General features: G+C 38.3%; 1 protein-coding gene across 6 annotated transcripts in view; it reads left to right on the forward strand.

Annotated features, from left to right (window-relative positions):
- The window catches only part of LOC134661331 (nuclear hormone receptor FTZ-F1), a 104,474-nt gene that overhangs the window by 50,637 nt on the left and 30,356 nt on the right, over nt 1–23,481 (forward strand). For 4 of the 6 annotated variants that reach the window (XM_063517347.1, XM_063517349.1, XM_063517350.1 and 1 more), the window contains exon 1: nt 16,426–17,681. The exons of 1 other annotated variant lie outside the window; for it this stretch is intronic. In XM_063517347.1, the coding sequence (XP_063373417.1) occupies nt 17,183–17,681 (499 nt within the window). In that variant the 5' untranslated portion in view covers nt 16,426–17,182. Of the gene's footprint in view, nt 1–16,425; nt 17,682–23,481 lie in introns of those variants that run through there. One more of the 6 variants, XM_063517348.1, reaches the window with a different exon arrangement.

The raw sequence follows: 23,481 nt of genomic DNA on the forward strand, positions 1-23,481 counted from the left end.
TGATGTATCTTGTAAGATGAACAGCAATAAGAATGTGACTGATAGTAATGATAACAAATAAATATCTTATTTAAATTTGCAGATACACGACGGTACAAAGGTTTTTCATTTCATTTTCTTTATACATACCATGTGGGGTATGAAATTAAAGGGCTTTGTGAGTACCTAGATTACAAATAAATAACATACTATAACAAATTATTATAAAACGTTCATGAAAAGATTTCACAATCCAGAGTTGACTTTGAACTGCTCTAAATTAATAATGAGTAAAATGACTATTATTATTCAAAATTGTATAGCAAAATGACTGTCATTTATATGTTCAATATCAATATCTTCTTTATTATGTAAGTATAAAAATAATTAACCAGATACATATATAAAAAAATAAGAAAAGTACACACATCAAGTTGAATACCAGTATATTTATAATATGTATTTGTGTTCAGGCCATCATAATTCATACTGAATTCACTGATACCAAATATACCCATACCCGATTATGACTTGAGCGAAAATCTATTTCTAGAAGACTATTAGACAAAATGCCGATCTACTAATAGGTCACGTAACTTTTTCAGTTTACAGGGAAAATAACAAGTTTACTGACATGTGGGTACACGTACCGTATCTATCTTGCCTTGAAGGATATCAATACCATATCCAAGTTGGAACGACAACAGCCTCGCGTAGAAACATTGCATTGTGAAACGCAGCTACGCAACTGTGACCTATTTCCAAAGAGAAAACACTGCTGAAACTTCATTTAATATTCTGAATAAGAACAAAGCCTCTGGGCAGTTTCACGTTAAAATATTCAGGACTTTTAAAATACAATGTAGACACATAGAATTTCCATTCATGATTATTTAATAGTTATGTGCGAAATCGGTATCTATAGTTTTTGTTAAGAGTACGTTTTGCTGGCATGCAGTAATGTTTCAGATCAGCACATTTTGATATTTTATTTGTAAGTATACGCAAATATGATTTAAGAACTAGGACTCAACCTTTAGAGTAGTAATAGTACATTACTGCAGACGCCGGGAAAGAAGGGCTTGCCGGGTGAGTAGGTATAGCCGGCCGACCGTAGGGAGGCCGGATAGTGATACGAAGCCGGCAAGACCTTTTCACGGCTAGGCATGTATAGTGCTTTTCTCAAACATGCAATGAAATAAAAAAATACACCACTCAAAAAAACAAATTTATAATCTTTATAATAAAAATCCAACTTCACAACAAAAGTTTTTTAATTTTTCTTCCAATCACGCCATAATTGTTTTTTTTTACGGAAGTCGTCCGTATTTCGCGTGTGTAGTGTTCGAATAGACCTTATTAGGGCCATTATACACAATCTGATAATAAGAATCTCAATTTCTATAAATAAAATAAATGCAGAGGATTTTAAATATTGTCTATGGTCTCTGGTGACTTACGTATAGACAAAATTTTAAATTTATTCATCTACACATTGAATCATACAGATTCGTATTCTTAATATCAGGACGTTCGTGTATAACAGGCGTTAACACGGATATTTTGGTCCGATAACCATTCATTCACCAAAAATATAAAAAAAAAATATAATTCGGCTGTTTAGTCTGTTCATGGACACAGACCCCATGTTTACATTAGAATTTTAAAAAAAATTACTTCCCGGCCTAGGCCTTCAATTTCGTATGAAATTCCTTTACAGTTCTCTGGAGTTGCTCCGCCCTAAACGTGATACTTCGAAGCCTGATATAACGCCCGGAGCGACGACATTTCATTGCATGTTTGAGAAAAATAAATTACCTATTCTCACGTGTATTGTACAATATTTTACAGTACATATGGCCCTTTTAATTTTTTACATACGCACGTATAGTGCTAGTTACCGCACTAGGGCGGTAAATTAGCACCATATGTACTTACTGTAAAAAAAGTTCAAATATAATCAGCAAAACTTAGCTTATGATAATAAATATGTACTTACTACGTAAGCCATATTTATTTAAAGTGATAGTGACACATGGACTGCTTTTACGTCTCTAAAGTAAATATTTACGATTATATTCTGTTGTTAATTAGGTACATTTAAAAATAAAGTATTTAATATTTTTATAATATTTTGTAATATTTATATATCAAGTACCTACATTATATTTTTTTATTTCACGCTAAAGGATAATATTCTGGTCACAGAAAGCGGAGCGGTATTGAGGCTTTAATGTAGGTATGTTATTGTTTTAATATTGATATGATACGATCGCTTGCGCTTATTGGTACACACGAATTGCACTCTACGAGTCAAAACTTTAACAAATAGTAAAAATCACCGCTCTTCAATTCTTTGCAAGAATTTCTAATTATAAATAACGTATACCTCCGATTCGATAGTCGAGCTACGTACGACTCTTCTTTATACCTACTTCTATTTTTTTTTCGGATTATGTTATAGAATAATAGCATTCTATGCAACTGGTGCAGTGAGCTGCGAAATTGCATGGAGAAATTATGAATGAATTCAATGATAAATTTGCCATGCACTTTTACAGCTGATGGCATCAAAAAAAAAGTTAAAATTCGAGGGTTTAATTTTACAAGTCTCATATAGTAGATTATTAACTAAGGGGTGAAAGGCACTAATTTCTGCCGTGGTAGTTTGGTGCTCGAACATAGTGAAAGCGCCAATAGTCCGAGGCTGAAATGATGCCTTTCACCCGAGTTAAACACTCTACTTTTCTTTTCGAATGCGAGGAAAGTAAAATGCATGTCATTTTAAAAAAACATGACCTAGTATAAGTTTTTATACTGTTTCTCGAGGGTACTTTCAATTAACCATTTAGGTAAAAAAATCGTTATTTATGAAATGGGGACACATCCATTTAAAACCAAATTTCAATTGATATCTTTAAAAACTGAAAATAATCGCTCTTGGAAAGTTAAATGCACACCTTTTAGAACAACAATGATCGGGTTCTTTCAGGGCACGAGAAATGAAATAGTACATTACATATCTAGGGAGGTGAATTCGTGAAATCTCTAGATCGCAGGTGTTATAAATATATGCGATCTGGGGCTTTACGAATGACCGCCCGTGGTTTGTCTAAAGTTTTACGTCTTGCCTTGGCCAGGAAGAGCGGGGAGAAAATCCCACTTACGGGCCTAGCTAGGGTGACGTAAAATATTTTCTCAAAAATGGACGGCAAAGTCGACGTTGACGGTTAAAAAATAGGTCGCGAAGTGCGTAGTTTATGGTCATTCAAAAAATTAAAAAGTTAAAAACATTGCAGTCTCGATTTCGGGACTGCAATGTTGCATACAAATTCCATTATTTAACGAATTCTAAACTTTTTAAATTTTTAAATGGCCATATCAAATGAAGGCATAGGTCCATTAAACAGCCAAAAAGATGATCAGCACTTATTATTATAATGTTGGTACCGCGACTATTTAGGTGTCTCAAATACGTTGGCGTATTTTCAGCAGAAAAATACACTTTTTTTAAAGGCGGCAAGCATGGTTTTACTTTTTTCTGTGAAAATTAGAACGTTGCTTGTGTAAAATATTTCTATTTCTTGCACCATTTTAAAGAAAAGCACTATATATGACTCGGCTGGAAGGCTACTTGCTGGCTTCGGATTCAATTAAACGGACTCCCAAGGTCGTCCGTTTAAAACGAATCCTCAGCCTGCAAGTAGCTACTACCGAACCTCGACAATAATGTACTATTAAAATAACAGGCTAAATAATAATTGGCTAAATAAATAAAATTATCTTTACGTCTTGAGGGTTAGACTTGCATGCAAGCCCACTGGTTGCCATGGTTACCATCATATACGTAGAGCTCAAGTTACAGTGGATGTTCTCTTTTCCCTTGTACCGAAACCTATAAATCCGAGCAATAGACGTAGGTACTAAATCTCGATATCTATGTCAATGGTCTAATAGGATTTTGCGCACGAGTTTATAAACTAGAAATAGAAAACGTGGATTGTGGGTTTATGTTCATGTACATATACATACGTTACATACATACTCGTATACATAATATATTTACAGTTTAGTTACAAGGGTAATCTTTCCGCGTTTTCGAGGAGAATTGTCATCATCATCATCAGGCCTTTAACATCTTGACAGATGATTTATGCAGCGTCTGTAAGCGATGAACGTCTCTCGTGGGCATTTGTGGCAGCTGAAGCAGGGAGCCATGTCGGCAGTACCAACAGGTGGATTGTGTCTCTGCGCGTTTTCGGGCAAGGTCTTGGAACCATGCGTTGTCGTGAATTTCGCGACCTTTCGCGATGGCATCCCTCCATCCTCCATCCATCGCGATCGGAGGCGGGCTCTCCGCGATCGGAAGGAAGGGATGCCGAATTGCCGAACTCAGGCAACTGTCAAAAACGTGTAACCTCTGAGGAGAAGAGGATAGGATACCAATTACCAAGATGCTACACAAACCTCAAATATATAGGGAAGCGGTTCTCAATCTTTTTTTTGGACGGAACTGCTTTTGGAAAGCGAAATACTTGATGGAACCCTACAATAAAACAATAGTTTTTAGAAGTGTATTTTTTTAGTAATAAGCATGATTCTAAATTCTTGCCGAACCCCTAGAGGGGTGTCGCGGAACCCTAGGGTTCCGCGGAACACACTTTGAGAATGGCTGATATAGGCCCTATAGTTTATATACCCTATATTATAGGGTATAGAAACTACTTATAGAAAAATACACGATTCCTTAATCGTATAGATTCGCATAGTTAGTTTACTCATTAGTAGAGATGCCACAAATATTCGGCAACTATTCGGCCTCTGCCGAATATTCGGTATTCGGCCGAATGTTGCCTGCTATTCGCTATTCGGCCGAATACCGAATATCTGTTGCCCCTAACTAAAAAGAAAATTAACACAAAAAAAACAAAAATTAGGTATATTTAATACTACATTATTGTCGAGGTTCGGAAGTAGCAGTAGTAGCAAGTATGCAGGCTGAGGATTCGTTTTAAACGGACGACCTTGGGAGTCCGTTTAATTGAATCCGAAGCCAGCAAGTAGCCTTCCAGCCGAGTCATATATAGTGCTTTTCTCAAAAATGGTGCAAGAAATAGAAATATTTTACAGAAGCAACGTTCTAGTTTTCACAGAAAAAAGTAAATCCATTAAAAAGATATGCTTGCCGCCTTTAAAAAAAAGTGTATTTTTTTTCTGCCGAAAATACGCAAACGTATTTGAGACACCTAAATAGTCGCGGTACCAACATTATAATAATAAGTGCTGATCATCTGTTTGGCTGTTTAATGGACCTATGCCTTCATTTGATATGGCCATTTAAAGTTTTAAAAAGTTTGTAACTCGTTAAATAATGGTATTTGTATGCAACATTGCAGTCCCGAAATCGAGACTGCAATGTTTTTAACTTTTTAATTTATTGAGTGACCATAAACTACGCACTTCGTGGCCTATTTTTTAACCGGCAACGTCGACTTTGCCGTCCATTTTTGAGAAAAAAGTATTATTGGAGAGTTGTTATATAGGAAGGGGTACTTTTTAAAACATTTGTTGATTATGAAATATTTTATTTTTATCATGGGTCTGATTTGACTGACTCTAACTACATTCATTAGTTTTGTTTTACAAAAAATATATCTTGGCAAACATTGTGCTTTGTAGGCGAATAGTTTTCATAATAATTGTGACCCCACAATGTTCGCATCTCATGCCGAATATTCGGTATTCGGCCGAGAGAGTGGCCGAATATTCGGTATTCGGCCAAAACCACTATTCGGGGCATCTCTACTCATTAGCGTCACCGCATGTCCGTTTCCTATTATACTGACATATTGTAGTGATTGCTGACTGTAAATAGTCCACTGTGAGAAACTACTCGGTCAATTTAAATTATGTGTTACCACGGCACGGCTAACAGATTTTTAAGTAATACATACGAGGGGCGTTCAAAATATTCTCGGTATTGATATCTTACGACCTCTTCTAAAATTTCTTTCGTTACTGGCCGCTAAGGTTTATTCATTGACATTAAAAAAAAGTATAATTCGAACCGAGATAGTCTTTTGTTTTTCTGCAATTGCTGAACAAACATGAACATCCTGTGCGAATTGACAATGTTAACTAAATTAGAACATCGATGCGTGATAAAATTCTTGACAAAACAGGGTAAAAATCAAAAAACCATAAAAGAGGAAATGGATTGTGTTTACCGTGAGTCTGCTCCTTCTTTATCTACCATTCAAAAGTGGTCAAGCGAGTTTAAACGCGGAAGGGAGAGTATTGAAGATGACCCTAGACCTGGCCGGCCTGTAGTAGCTACTTCACAAGAAAATATTGATAAAGTGGAAAAACTTATATTGGAAGATGGTCGAGTGAAGGTAAAATCTATAGCACAAGTAACCAATCTCTCTATTGGTACCGTACATGATATTATACATGACCATCTTAATATGTCAAAAGTAAGTGCAAGATGGGTTCCGCGAATGCTGACTCGGCTTCAAAAAGACATGCGTGTAGCTTGTTGTTCCGATTTTATTGACCTGTGCGGTGAAAATCCTGATGAGGTGCTGCAAAGAATAGTTACTGGAGATGAAACCTGGGTTCATCATTATGACCCAGAGAGTAAACAAGAGTCCATGCAGTGGCACATTAAGGGTTCAGCTCATCCCAAGAAGTTGAAGGTCATCCCTTCAGCTGGCAAGGTCATGGCCACGATATTTTGGGATTGTGAAGGAGTATTACTAATCGATTATAAAGAAAAAGGTGTAAATATCACAGGACAGTACTACGCTAACATTCTACGTCAATTAAAGGATGTAATGTAATTAAAGAAAAGAGGCGAGGAAAGTTAACCAAAGGTATTCTGCTTCTGCATGACAACGCCCCCGTCCATACTGCTCATATTGCCAAGGCAGCTATTGTTGAACGTGGGTTTAAAACTGTTACTCACCCACCGTATAGTCCGGACTTAGCCCCCAGCGACTTCTTTTTGCTCCCCAATCTTAAAAAGGATCTGCGTGGAAATAAATTTTCTGACGATGAAGCATTGAAGGCGGCAGTGGAGGAGCATTTTTACACGAAAGATAAAAAATATTTTTACGAGGGATTAAAAAAAATAATTGATCGATCTTTTAAGTGTATGAACATAGGGGGGGAGTATATTGAAAAATAAAAATATCAAACTTTTCGTACTTGTTTGTTTTCATTCTCATACCGAGAATATTTTGAATACCCCTCGTATATAAGTATTTTAAATACTAAATAGGTTAGGATGGGGCACGTTAACCAGTCGGAAATAAAGGACAAATAATGAGTTAGTTACCTACGAATCACCGTAGACGCCTAAACGAGTATGGCCTTTTTAACGTTCGCTCGATGAAAGATAATATCGATCCTTCAATTAGGACGAACTGGGTTAACTCTTAACTCGACAAATTCGTACAGGCAAAGATTTTTTTCTTATTATGATTTTATGAAAGTAACAATATTTAGGAATTTTTCAACAAAAAAAAAAAAAAAAAAAAAAAAAAAAATCGTTTATTCAGATGAAATAAACCCTAACATACATATTTTTTTCTTCTGCCAAACTGCAGGACAGTTTGTTGGCAGAGGGAACTCCCTTAAAACATAGATGGGTAAACTTAGCTACTTAGGCAATTGCTTAATTAATTGTTAACAGTAGGTACATCTTATTGCTTATGATGGTATCTTTAATTTAATTTAATTTAATTTAATTTTGTCAAAAACCGGCCAAGTGCGAGTCGGTTCGCGTTCCAAGGGTTCCGTACATTAAGTCCGACTTACGCTTGACTGCACATTTCTAATACGTTTTCCTGTCATCTAATAGGTAAATAACTATTTTGTGTATTTTTTTCTGAATTTTAGACCCGTTCGTTTCGGAGATAAAGGGGGGTCGGACAGACAGACGCACGAGTGATCCTATAGGGAGCGTGCATGAACTGTAGACGGCGGCACAGAAGCCTCCTATTTATTAGCGCGAAGCATTATGTCAAGTTTCTATTTTTAGATTTAAGCTACTGGATGGCAGACACTACTATGTGAAAAAGTGTCAGTGTGATGTGTTGGGGGCAGCACCTGCTTAGAAGCGTGAATTGTTTTCGCTTTCGATTCAGGTCACGAGATGGCAGTCCCTCCAACACGCACGGTCTCAAGGGTATTATAAAAAGTAATCGAGTAGTCCCTTCCCTCTAAAATAATATAACCCATTTTTAGAAGCAATTTTCATATATTGGTTTTGTGCATAAATTGTAAAAAGTCCTTTTTAGTTTAGAACTAAGTTCTTGATTTCTTCTATATTGCGCGAAAGTCAAAAATCTGTATTCCAATCGATGAGGTCACTAGAGAAAATCCTCAAGATTGCTAATTAAAATTTTGGCAACCGTTTAGTGATATTTGTGATCTTTAGATCACGGTACGGTTCAAAAACTCCGCTCTCTGAACCTAAGGCACCTTAATACGACATGGCACCAAATATGAATGACATGCATGGTGCATCATGGCGGTTTGTTTACTGTTTGTGGTATTGGCATCTACAAATTCTACTCACTTAGTGCCACTTGCACCATTCCACTAACCCGGGGTTAAACCTGGAGTTACCATGGTTACCAGTACAATTTTACATTGGGTTAAAGGTTTAACCGCTTAACCCCGGGTTAAGGATGACTCACGTTAGACCGGGCCGGAGCTTCCGGCGCTTACTTTTCTATGACAGATGACGGGTAATCACGTGATGCTTTCTAAAGAAAACGAAGCTCCGGAAGCTCCGGCCCGGACACGGCCTGGTTTAACGTGAGTCATCCTTTAGTGGGATGGTGCAAGTGGCCCTTAAATGCGAAAAAAGTAAGTGAATCAATCAACTATTACAACATGTTATTAGTCCTTAGTTGAAAATATTGGGTACAAAATTAAGTAAATTTGCCTTCATAAACGTATGTGTATTGCATATTTCATAATATTCAAAGCCACGACCATTAAAAATAATGCTATGCGACTTTCAGCACAAAAATATCAAGGGTCAAGATTGTATGAAGCAATCCACTTGCAATTTATTGGCTTACGTATATTATGAAAAGAATACTCTTAATTAATAACAGGTATAGGTTACTCGTCATCTCGTGTTTAGTACAGTCATACCCAACGTTGTTTGTTATTTATTTTTGGCGTTGTTCATAAACGCACTACAAGCCACAATTAACTATAAATCATTTGTTGTAATCTGTCATTTTGATTAGGGTACGTATTTATACCTTAAACATAAATTGACTAATTGAGGCTTATAAAGTTTTATAGGTGAGTACTTGCAGTAAAAAGGCGCATTTTTTACAACACTGAAAAATAACACTTACCTAAATACCTAGTTATTAAAAAACTACCAAGTGCGAGTTAGATTCGTGCTCCGAGGGTTTCGTACGAACTCACCTATGTACTGTAAATAGTTAAATTCTCTACCCTAACCTAACCTAATCCTCATTTTGATCTTGGCGGGATCAAGTTGATAGTATCCCACATAAATCGTACAAAAAACCTTGACCTGTGTATCTATCACGGAAGCGAGGGATTCCTACTGACCCAGTTGCCTACTGCACTTGACCCGAAATCCAAAAACACCCCTCGGACTTCGCTCAACGAGAGGGCTAGGCCGCCCGCCGCCGCCGGTGCCCTGCCCTGCCCCTACAGATGCAGCTGCACTGAATGATTAAACGTTATCGTTCTGATAACTAACAAGATCAGTTGCGGGAGTCGTACCTATCCAAGACGTACTTATTATAGGCTCATTAGGTATGTACCGCTGCCAGGACCGTTTACGTGACATCACAAAAAGTGTATCATAACTAATTGTATATATTTAATGATATGAACGGGTCTACCGCGATATAATTTCATAATTTATTATCTTAAATCCGACTTTTGCACCAGCTGTGGTCAGTGGTCATGGTCACGGATGACTGACGTCCCGTCCCAGCAGAAAGTCAAGGGAGATTTATAGGTATATGGTGACCTACGAGTATAACTATACGTACACAGTTACACACTAAATTACCCGAAATTAATTTAAGAAATGTTCAGGGTAGACAAAGAAATTGAGTCTGCTTGTTTACGAGTATGTTTAATGCTTATTGTAATGTGCACGACACACAACTCTCACAATATCCGTGCACTGGTCCGAAGATAGATTGATTTGATTCCTGGTTTCAACATTTGACGTGGTTGACGATAATTTGTACCCGTCCTCTCTCTTGACATTTTTAGGGTGTTTTTTAGGGTTCCGTACCCAAAGGGTAACGTACGCTCTCGCGTGTTTAGATACAAATACAACGCACATGTTGGATTATTTTTCAAGGCTAGCTGGCAGAACGCTGATTTTAAATGTAATACGTAAATAATGTTATTAATTTTAATCCGTTAAAACTTGCAACGCTATGATTTTCAGTTTAAGACTTTATGATAAATAATTAGTGATTAAATAAGTTAGAAATGAGCACCGATAAAAATATACGAAAATCTTTTTAATATTCGGCGAATAGAGTTAGACCAAGAAAAGTGTGCAGCGATTTTGATATCCTACGCAGTGCAAGTGTTATTTACACGTCATAAATTCATAGAAGTTTGACGTTTAAAATGACACTTGCACTGCGTGGGCTATCAAAATCGCTGCAGACTTCTCGGTCTGACTCTACGAATATTGGTATTTGATGCATCACTAATCATTTAATAAATACACATATTCAAAAAACAACACAATTACAAAATGTTTTTGACGTGCCAGTGAACACTTACTGTTTGTTTAGTCCTGAATGTCCTGATAACTCGCAAGTTTCTCTGCTTAGCTCGAGTGTAATCTGCTCGCATGAGTGGGCACACCTATTACTGTTCTATTACGAGTATTACGACCCATTACATCAAGGCGCGTCACCGGGCGTGGCGAAAGTGTGACGTCGTAGCCGTGCAAAGAAAGCTGCGCGTGCGGCTCCGAGTACTCTTACTTTCGATGGAGGCCGAGGCGTCTGGGTGATAGCGAAAATGACATACTTTGTGCATATCGCTTTTTCACTCCATATTCAAGTCACGGTTATGAAATCGAAACTCATTGAGTCATTAACCATAACCGCCACAAGTAAGAATGTGGTTTTCTTCTTCACTCTTTTCGTGGGCGACCTCAATTTTTTTATCTCCAAATCTGTTAGGTATTTCAACTTTAACTCTTTAAAGTCTTTAACTGCATTAAACACATGTTTGTGTGTCTGTGTTTTACAAGGCTATCGTAGACAGTCACTTCGTTCGTTCATGGCCCGTTGACTAAATTTTGGTCTGAACCGGGTCAAGATCGTAATTTCGTTTAAAAATTGAATGACGGCATCGTGGCTTTGTTTTCTAGATACTAACGCGGTCATTCAGTTTTTCAATTTTAAAATTTTGATAACATACGTAGCCTACATCAATAACATGAGTTTCACTTAGACCTGACCATCATTGAGAGTAACGAATCGTTTCCGAATAGTCTTGACTTTAAGCTACTTGCATCAAATCGTATGCAGTATGCACCATTATAACATTCGATAGGTAATTTTTATTGTAAGTGAACTATGAAGTTCACTGCTGAATGACGATCGATGAAGAGTTCGTTAATTGTGATGGGTGAAACTGGCCCTTATACTTTGATGAGTTGTTTAACGGTAGGGTACCTAAGCTTTGTCGGTGATCACCAGCCAGCAGCGGCAGCAGCCTTAATGTAACTAAACAAGTACCTACTAAAGCTTAAAATGTCAACCATGCAAGTTGCAGCACATAAAAAAACCAGGCATATTTTTTTCTATTCACGTGTAAGGTTTAGTATTTCTTCCGACCTTTCTTCCCCAAACAAGGTGTATAACGGAACTGGCCCAGAAGGGCGGTTCCTTTACTACGGTTTTATGACTTCTAGATAAAGTCGTACGAACCAACCATATTCCAAAACACTAAATATGGGTCAAACGTTCCGAGTACTGATGATGTGATGAAACTGATGAACCTCCTCTACGTAAGTGTACCTACTCTTGAACATTTGTAGGTCCTATCCATGGTCTAATAAAACATGGTCTTCTCTTCCCAGAGTGTCACTTGCCTACGTCACAATAACATTGCCACTTTATGTCAACATAACATGTTACATGGGTACATTATATCTATGGTTAATAAGTTAAAATATTTCTTTATAATTTTATAATTTTCATTTATATGTATTTTATCTTAAATTTTACAATAACACGTCATTTTTAATTATTCGTTAGCAATATCTTCCGATTCACTAAAGAAATTTCAGACGTTCGGGTAATTCTGTTTACACTACTGGCAACACAGGATAGCGCTGTCACATTTGACAATCCGCCATTTTGTCCCTGACCGTCATCCTTGTCGAACGCGTGTTAATTGTTATTTCCTTCTCGCTCAGTGTCAGCAGTCGCAGTGTTTTCCAAACTTTTCACGTCCTAAGCTTGGTAATTAATGTTTTGTTACGAAAATGGTTGGCTGCTCTATTCGGAACTGTAAGAGTAGGAGTGAAAAGTGCAGTATAGATTTGTTTTATTTTACTATGTTTCTACATGAATAACTTAAAATTAATGCCGTTAAAATAATTTTCATCGTTGATTAAAATTCTCCCACATTTTAAAGTTTGAGAACCTGTAAACAGGATGATTACGTAGGCAAGTGACAGTTAGGTCATTCGCGAATCTCGGAAGAGAGTACCAGGCGGAGTATATTATTATACCATGGTCCTATCCCATTAAAATATTGGAAGGACGTCAGTTTTCCAAAGCTCTGGGATACCTAAATTTGAACTAAAGTAAGGTACGTAGGTAGAAATTTGCAGGATGTTCATACTCGTACTTGTAGCATGTGGAAAATGTAGTCCAATTTATTTTCATTCGATGGAACCGTTCCCGGCTTCTAGATTATTAAGGTCTTTCGTTAATGTTGTCTTACTTTAAAGGTCGTACGGGTAGTAGAGTCGGTTGCACCAAACCGCCTGTATCATTTATTGAAGTCTGTTAAAATGAGTAGGACAGTGTAGGTACGTAGTGCCTACCTGCCTACCTACACAAAGGTCTTGAACCAAGTAGTATTATAAGTTTTAAGATCTTTTTCGAATTTTGTATATAGGGAAACACGAAAATGTCGTTTTCCAAGAAATAAAATGTCTTGTATTTCTGAACGATCTTGGGCCAAGATACTTCTCTTGTATCAAATAACACATTATTTAAAAAAAAGTTTTGACCCAAGTAGGTAATAAAATTCTTGTCACAAGTCTTACTTGAATCTTGAATTTCGAGAATTTAATATTCTTTAACCGTTAGTGAGATTATCTTAGTCCAAGGTATACTTTGGAGCAAGATACATATATGAGATGATACATTGGTACTAGTGATGTACCGACTATGGTTTTGGCCGACTAGCCGACTTGCCGACTAATCGGCGCTCGGATGGCCGATTAGTCGGCCAAGTTCATAATCGTTACTTCCCGATAAAGATTATATTCGTATGGCAACTGTAGTAGTTTTATACAAGTTCGGATGCATTAGAAAAACATTTTTTTTGCTCCTTGCGTCGTCGCGCTTTCAATATCAACTGAAAGATGTTCCGTGCTACTGCGACGATACACCCACATAATTACCTATGCATGAATTTAATATGAACAAAAGCTCATTTTGTACCCTAAATACGTATTAGAGTAAAATTGGGCATGTAACATTTGATTAATATTGGCATTTTATTTTATTTATGTCATGCTTTCTGTAATTAACAATAGGCCGACTAATCGGCCTTTTTTGCCGACTAGTCGCCGACTAATCGCCGACTACAAATGTGGCCGGATAGTCGGCTTTCCCGACTAGTCGGCGACTAGTCGGTACATCCCTAATTGGTACCTATCAGAGATGTACAAAATGGTTTTAAAAAAGCATTTAAATACAAAATGCAAAATACTTTTCAGATTTACTATTTCAAATGCAAAATACCAAATAGTTTTGAGTTTTGTATTTCAAATGCTAAATGCAAAATAGGTATTTTCAAAATACTTTTTCAAAATAAAATACCTTTTGACCAAATCTCAGATATTTTTATTTATGTTAGGTATTTATAATGAGAAATAGAGACACAATGCCGAGCCGAACAAAAACGTCTAATAACATGGCACCTTATGCATGACATTTTGGTCATATTTATCATTACGCGTATCAATAAATTCTGTTATGTTATTAATAATAGTCCGTCGGATCCTCTCTCTGCGGCCCTGACCACCGGCAGCTTGGGCCTTGCCCCGCTGCTGGCGGCACCCTAGGTTAGATTTTTAGGGTTCCGTAGTCAAATGGCAAAAAACGGAACCCTTATAGATTCGTCATGTCTGTCTGTCTGTCTGTCTGTCTGTCCGTCTGTCCGTCTGTCTGTCCGTCCGTATGTCACAGCCACTTTTCTCCGAAACTATAAGAACTATACTGTTGAAACTTGGTAAGTAGTGTATTCTGTGAACCGCATTAAGATTTTCACACAAAAATAGAAAAAAAAACAATAAATTTTTGGGGTTCCCCATACTTCGAACTGAAACTCAAAAATTTTTTTTTCATCAAACCCATACGTGTGGGGTATCTATGGATAGGTCTTCAAAAATGATATTGAGGTTTCTAATATCATTTTTTTCTAAACTGAATAGTTTGCGCGAGAGACACTTCCAAAGTGGTAAAATGTGTGTCCCCCCCCCCTGTAACTTCTAAAATAAGAGAATGATAAAACTAAAAAAAATATATGATGTACATTACCATGTAAACTTCCACCGAAAATTGGTTTGAACGAGATCTAGTAAGTAGTTTTTTTTTATATGTCTTAAATCGCCTAAATACGGAACCCTTCATGGGCGAGTCCGACTCGCACTTGGCTGCTTTTTTTTATAATGTGTTTATAATATTTTTTATATTGTTTTTGTAAGTGATTTTATATTTTAATTTTATATACATATTGTAAAAAACCAACCTAAGAAGAGAAATAAATAAAGGAAATAATACTCATTTAAAATAATGTAAAAAAACCGGCCAAGTGCGAGTCGGACTCGCGCACGGAGGGTTCCGCACCATCAACAAAAAATAGAGCAAAACAAGCAAAAAAACGGTCACCCATCCAAGTACTGACCCCGGGCGTTGCTTAACTTCGGTTAAAAATCACGTTTGTTGTATGGGAGCCCCACTTAAATCTTTATTTTATTCTGTTTTTAGTATTTGTTGTTATAGCGGCAACAGAAATACATCATCTGTGAAAATTTCAACTGTCTAATATAGCTATCACGGTTCGTGAGATACAGTCAGGTGACAGACGGACGGACGGACGGACGGACGGACGGACGGACGGATAGCGGAGTCTTAGTAATAGGGTCCCGTTTTTACCCTTTGGGTACGGAACCCTAAAAACTATACTAACGAAAAGAGAGCCATGGCTCCATTTTGTGACTTGTGTGGCCATTTATTTCGGTTGATTGTGCATCTAGTTCTTATTTTATTATTATTACACTTTTCTTTTATTAATAACAACTGGACTGGTATTGTTAAAAAGTGAAAAAAAAAACATCTGTCTTTATTTATTACTTATTACGCTTTTTAACAATACCAGGGGCCGATTTTTGAATTTCGATCGCTCGATTTCGTCACTCGAAAATCGGTGGAAAACAGCGAGATGCTGATTTTTGAAATACGAGCGATATAAATTGTGAATTTAGTGGTATTGACCACTCGTTTTTGATTCTATTAGTAGAATTTACATGCCTAGTAGTGGAGATATTGCTGAACGAAATACACGAAATCGAGCGGCCGACTTTCAAAAATCGGCCCCCTGGCGCTGGCGCCAGGCGCTAGCAGGCGCCTCTATCGGTCAAATTCGGCAATACAAGCGTCATTCGTTCATTTCATTTTGTTTGACTGGTAATGTTGGCTAACGGCTAAACTTAATCACAAAGTATTTTGCATTTTGAAATGAATATTAAAAATGCAAAATACATCTCGAAAAGTATTTCAAATAAAATACAAAATGTTTTTTACTAAAAGGCATTTAAATGCAAAATACAAAATAGGTATTTTGCATTTTGTATTTGCATTTTAAATAGAAGTATTTCAAATAAATCGCATCTCTGGTACCTATATGGTTCTTGTTTAAAAAAATGGCATGCATAACTATTGTGTAAAATATTCAGACGTTTTTAAACATCTACTTACAACGTATTAGACAGACGTACTAACAGCGTAAACTTTAAGTGTGACGCTGTCGTCATTGGACGACAAACAGAGAAATAGAACCTTATACCTAAAGCAACATTTAAGTTTTCTCGTGTCGTAAGCATAGTTCTTTAAATGTTAGTTACATACTTTAAATACTTATATTAAGGTTTTTTTTTCGGAGTTGAGGTAGTATAGTTATGCAGGTTTCCCATAAATCGGATCCTCTCAAGACCCTTATGGCATGTGATGTTTGGGCAGATTGCGCCGGCGCTGATACTTTTCAGTAGACATGCTGCAAGCGAGAGCGATTACGATGCGAACATAAACACAAGCTCGCTCACAGCAACCCTGCCCTGCTGCGGCACCGCGCGCAACTGGGTCAGTGGGCCGCCCCCCGCGCCCCTCCCCGCCCGCCTGGTGGCGCAACCGCGCGAACGCGCACTAACATAGACCTGGATCGCGGGAAAGTGGGTCACCGACTCACTTTCACTTATTACATGGGCTCCTAATCGTTTTCCATTGTGCGAGCGGGCGGGGGCTCGCGGGTAGCGGCGGGGCGCGCATGCGGGAGGCGCCGGCACGCGCGACGTTGTCGCCGGCTGCCAGTCGATCGCGGGACGTCCACGGCGTGGCACGCGTGTCGCCGTCTGTACTTACACTTGCGACGATCGTAATTGAGCGCGCGCCTTCAAACTTGCGAACGGTTACCACACACACCGGCGCCCGGCGCCAAAAGGACTTTTGACCAGACTCGCGTACGACAACATGTGCTGGATTAACGTGCCTCTACCTATAGTGTTCGAACAGGTGCAGCCCGCAAACGGCAGATAGTGTTGCGGCTAGACCGCTAGTGAACTCGGTGACTGTGTAAACGTTGTTGCGGTTGAACGCCGGTAGGATTTGCAATAAACAGCCGCTACGTGCGGCCGAGTATGACGATGGACCAGCAGACAGGCCTCATGTCCCTCAACATGTCCCCGTTCGATCTGAGCCCGGGACCCGAAGGCTCGGGTTCGGGCGGCGGGCCCTCGGGAACTTCCCAACAGTATGTTCCACAAGGCGCCGCCTACCAGTGCGGGCCGGAGCAGCAATCTTTCGGATACGCCAATTTGGATCCTTCTTATCTATTTCCCACAGGCGCCGGCGGCGAGGCTGGGGCCTACCTCCCGGCCACCGGCGCGGTGTGCGACCAGACCGACACCAAGGATGTCATCGAAGAACTGTGTCCCGTGTGCGGAGACAAAGTCAGTGGATACCACTACGGCCTGCTCACATGCGAGTCATGTAAAGGATTTTTCAAGCGGACCGTACAAAATAAGAAGGTGTACACATGCGTCGCAGAACGAGCTTGTCATATAGACAAGACACAGAGGAAGCGCTGTCCCTTTTGCCGATTTCAGAAGTGTCTGGATGTCGGCATGAAACTTGAAGGTGAGTGATAGATTACTTCTAAAATTGTAGCTGTAGCATTTAACTTTATACCTACTCTGTCCTTTCCTAACACCATTGACAGACTAAAGCTTCAGAAAATCCATACGCCTGCCTACGTAATGTAGTAGGTATATATCCAAGTATAGTATGTAATGTACGTACGGCTGCAGCGTATTCAGCCACAATACTTGCATTTCCGCCGCTTGCGAGGTGTAGGTATACCTTTTTATTTATGTAGCTGTAATACAACTAGTCCTTCCAATTGGAGATATTCATAGCTATCAAACTTCAATTATTATTTAGTCGGGTACCTGTTGCCAAAATTTTACATTCTTCAACGTTCCAGTTAAGCATAGGAATTCGTTGTAGTAATCAACCTTATAACTTATAATCTTAAAGATTGGTCGGTATAATTGTAGGTACAGTGTACAGTCGACGTCAAAAATTACTGTTTACATTTTTCGCCTTATTACAAAGGAGCAAGGTGCAAAAGTGCAACTGTACTAAATACAATTTTCTCAAATTCCTTTTGAAATGTGTTCCTTATGACTATCGATATCCATAGGTACGTAGGTAAGACAAAGTCAATGATTGTGGGTCCCTTTGTAAAAGTGATTAGACATCGCAGATCGCGCCATGTCAGTGCCAGACGAGACGCCCCGCTATAGCTAGACACGTAGAGCCGTAACATCGGCATCCTGGTCGACCTTCACCCATTTACGCTTAACTGGTTGCTAATTTACATCGCAACTGGTTATCCCGGCGTTAACTTTTATACGAATAAGGAAATGGTGTACATTTGCATCATACGAGTATAACATTACTTAGCTATTCAATATTTTAAAGTTTATTAGGTATAATAGTATAGTAGTTAAAGTAAACCTGCTTAACATACTTATCTACTATTACCTACCTACTCTAACTGGATTTTTTTCTCTCCCAAACGTTCACTTAAGACGAAAGTGGAGGACCCTCGCGGAATCGCCTTTTCATACAATCGTAGTCCTCATTTTCCTCTCTAGATATTAACATGATTGAAAATATTTTGACCCAATTTGTTCTATATTAATTATCAACCACAGGCACCACAGCTATGCCCCTACATTTAATTATAAAATTAAATTTTATTTTCCATAATGTTTCGTTCCGTTTGTATGGAGAACCTGTCGTCCCCTTTCCTCTTAATTGTAAGTAATTCAGAAAGCGCTGGTGGCCTAGTGGTAAGAGCGTGCGACTTTCAATCCGGAGGTCGCGGGTTCAAACCCTGGCTTGTACCAATGAGTTCTTCGGAACTTATGTACGAAATATCATTAGATATTTGCTAGTTAGTCGCTTTTCGATGAAGAAAACATCGTGAGGAAACCGAACTAATCCCAATAAGGCCTAGTTTACTCTTTGGGTTGGAAGGTCAGATGGTTGTCGCTTTCGTAAAAAACTAGCGTCTGCGCCAATTCTTGGGACTAGTTGCCAAGCTTGGCAACTGGCAAAAAGCCGGGATAACGCAAGGAAGATGAGTATATGTAGTTCCAAATTACATTGGTAGGTACAGGTAGTCAGATACCTTACCTGACGATCTACTCGATCTACTAGTAAATTGGTACGATCCTACGAACTCTTGAAAGAAATAAGGATCTTAATCTGTGTATGATAGAATACGACTAGATACTACATACCTAACTTCAACTCACTACTGAGAAATGTAGGTATGGTCAGGTATGGTACACACCGTACACAGGTATCGCTCCGTTAGTGTTAGCTGTCCTTTATCCTAACTAACTAGCGACCCGCCCCGGCTTCGCGCGGGTAAATCTTAAATTATACACCTAAACCTTTTTCAAGAATCACTCTATTGATAAATGAAAACCGCATGAAAATCCGTTCAGTAGTTTTTGAGCTTATCGCGAACATGCAGACAGACAGACGCGGCGAGAGTTTTATTTTATGAGGTGTAGTGAATTAGTGATGTATACGCGTTCTTATAGTAAAGTTGGAGCAAATCCGACATAGACATCTCTAACAATTAGTACGTACGTATGTTCGTACGTTTGTCATCATCCTCAACCTTGGCCATTATGCACTATTAGGTCAGTTGGTTGAAAATACCTAATCGTACGAGTGCAGTCGTCTTTGCAGCCACTTTTTTAGGGTTCAAACTCAAACTCAGCCTATTTGCTCCGAAACTACTGGACCAATTAAGTTGAAATTTGGTACACACATATAAGTCTATAACCCAAAGACATACAGTCAGCAGCAGAGGTTGCTAAGCGGGCCACGTGTTCAAAATGATCTTGACGCGACCTTATTGAGAATAAGAGCAGGTCCAGGTAATTTTGAACACCTCGCCCGCTTAGCAACTTCTGCTGCTAACTGTACATGTAAAGTAAATAATAGAAATTTAATTAAATAAAAGGGTCACTTTTGGGGGGGTAAATGAGAAATAGAATAAAAGGTTTAGAAAACTATATCTTGTTATATCTCAAATGAAAGGGCTCATTGTGAGAATCTCAGATATTTTATTCATAATTTTATAATAAATAGTTTAGAAGTTATTTAAGAAAATAGGCAAAAAATAAGTTTTTGGCAAAAATTTATTTTTGGGTACAAGCTTTTACGCTGACTGTACTTTTCTTACGACAGACAACTAATACTCATCGAGAAAATTCTAAAAACCCCTAACACAATTAGGTTGCGTTGTTTCATCAGAGAGTTCCTATGGCCACCTCCTGTCTCCATCATCAGATCAGTTCGACAGTACCATATTATTGTATTGTCATCAGAACTACATACAGCTGCCAATTTTCATGACGCTACGATCCTTGGAAGATGGTTAAATTAGTTACCTTAGATTCCATTACATAGTTTACATACAGGTCGACCTAATAAAAGCTTGTTAATGACCATTCCCCCCTCCTTATCTCCGAAACTACTGGGTCTAAAATTATTATGAAAAAAATGCAGATAATAGCTCTTTACCTATTAGACAGGAAAACTTATTAGAAATGTGCAGTCAAGCGTGAGTCGGGCTTTATTACTTAGTTCTTGATCCGACCCCTACAGGTTTTTAATAGATATTTCACTCGCGTTTCACATAAAAAATACATTGTAAAAAATTGTGTAATGACTGTAATGTACGGAACCCTTGGAACGCGAGTCCGTCTTGCACTTGGCCGGCTTTTTTATAATTAAAGATTTATTTACTTACCTACCTAGTTATCATTTAATTTTGAACTTTAAAAGGTGTTATACTAATAAATAATTAAGGACGTAAACTCGGAGTAATAAACCAATATTATTTCTCCGAGGACGTAAAGGTACACTTTTGACACAGGCCGTACTGTAGGTAGGTAATTGCAATATCAATGCATGTGCGATCGAAGCTTGATAACAGCTGCTTTATTTATTTCTAGGACTCCGTAGTCTTGACTACGGAGTCCTAGAAATGAATACTAGTACTACTACTACTTGTAGTAGTCAACAAGGAAAGTTAACAAGCTGTAGATTTGGCATGCATTTATATTAACACGCAAAGTGATAAACAAAATTAGAGTTACGTACTACCTACCTTAGAGGTGTCGTTGAATAGGGATCCATGTCATTTAGGTGTATATGTCGCAGTCGGATCGTATAATCCGCCGTATTACATTACGGCTAGCCGTCTTACAAAACAGGGGTGTTTTGAAATGCGGCGGTTCGACGATTAGCCGGATTGAATGCGGCTGAATGAAAATCCGCCGGAATGTATTCGGCGCCATACGTTCTTCAACACGGCTAGCCGTAATGTAATACAGCGAGTCATTAGCCGCCGCTTTGACAGTTTTAGTTCCCATTTTTAACACTCGTGGCGCTGCCTGACATAACAACAACAAACTATGAAAAACACTGGGGTGTCCATCAAATCTGGAGTTCGTCGGACTGTTTCTTTTCAAAAAATATTTCCTTCGCAACTTAACTAGACGGAGCCCCGCTTCGCGGGGCTCCTATTTCTGTGCGGTTTGCCCTTCGAGCATTTGAAGCAACCTAACGAACCTAACCTACCTACCTATTGATTTAGTGAGACGTCCGTGAAAACATTACACTTTGGGGAAAAAAGCGTAGGTAGGTAAGTCGGTTAGGTTCGTTAGGTAGCTTCAGATGCCCGAAGGGCAAACCGCCCAGAAATAGGAGCCCCGCTTGCGGGGCTCCGTCTATTTAAGTTGTGAAGGAAGTGTTTTGGAAAAGAAACACATGTAGTGCGGTGGAACCATGGTAAAAATAAATTAAATTGCAAACATTGTCAAACTCCGGTTACGTAGGCGACCGAAAGACCTGGTCACTACAATCTAAATAGTAGATACGATGCGGCTAAACGTAGGCCGCCTTATTGAAGAACGTATCGCAATGACAATCCGGCTAAAACGCCCCTGTTTTGTAAAACGGCTAGCCGTAATGTACGGCGGATTATACAATCTGACTACGACATATAGATAGAGAGATTTTGCTAGAGCCAAGTTCCACACTCCTACTCGTATATATGAAAAATTACTATAGGCAATTAATTTAAAAGGAATATTATGATAGGTAGGCGAGTTAGGAGTTCACTCGTTAATGATTAACGAGATTAACAAGCGATTATAAAATAAATATTTATATTGGACAATCTTACACAACAAATGGACATACTTAGTCCCCCAATAAGCTCAATAAAGTTCGTGTGTACTCACTCGGCTATGATATATGCAATAGAGACTTAGATATAAATACTTATTTCACTACTGCTCACATAACAATTTAAACATTACGAAAAATTGGCATAGAGCTGAAATAAAACATGCACAATTTTTTTTCTAGGCATGAGAAGGTAGCAAATTATACAACATATTTGCCATTTTAATTTGGCAAACGATGTATCAAACAACCTGTACCTAAGTATATTCATATAAAACATCCATAACTCAAGAAAAAATATTCTTGATAAACACAAATAAATAAATACCGGGATTCGAACTCGGGACCTCCATCTTCGTAGGCATAGTCCCTAAAGTGAAGAGTCTGTCCGGAAAGAGAAGTCGTAGAATGTGTTGGTTCCCATATAATCCACGACTCTTCTCTTTCCGCGCAGACTCTATCGTCTTTCTAAAGGCTTCGTCACACAGGCGCGTTTTCCGGGCGGGGCGTGAACGGGGCGCGCCGCTTTTACATATAAACAGCTCACGCCCGCCCGCAAAACGCGCCTGTGTGACGGAACCTTAGCTAGGAGGAAGTAAAATATGGCCTCCTATCCCAGTCGGTAGTGACAGTGACCCTGTCTACGAACTTCGTAGTACGAAGCAGGTCTCGGGTTCCAATTCTGGTAAAGGGATTTAATTGTGTGTTTATTATCACAAACATTTGTTTCTGTTTTATGGAAGTTTTCTATGTACATATTATGTAAGTACATATTTACATATGTATAATTGTATATGTATATACCTAAATAATTAATAAAATTATACCTATATAGCCTTACTGTGGGACAAGGTCGACTTGTGTAAAATTGTACTATAATATTTATTTATTTATATACATACATATTTATATATATGTGTAAAACTATCTACAAAAAAATCACATACATATGATATGAATTGACGGGTAACGACTATGATAGTCACGCTTGCGACGGCCATGTGTAACTACATAATTTAGTATATAAGTAAGTAATTATTTAGTTATACAAAATATGTAACATAATTTAGTTTTCGGAGTTTAGTTTTTTCTTTGTAATTTCCGCTGTGGAACCCTACACCCAGCATGAATAGACATGGTCTTTACATGTTGCACC

Source organism: Cydia amplana, chromosome Z (assembly GCF_948474715.1).
Source record: "Cydia amplana chromosome Z, ilCydAmpl1.1, whole genome shotgun sequence".
NCBI lineage: Eukaryota > Metazoa > Arthropoda > Insecta > Lepidoptera > Tortricidae > Cydia > Cydia amplana.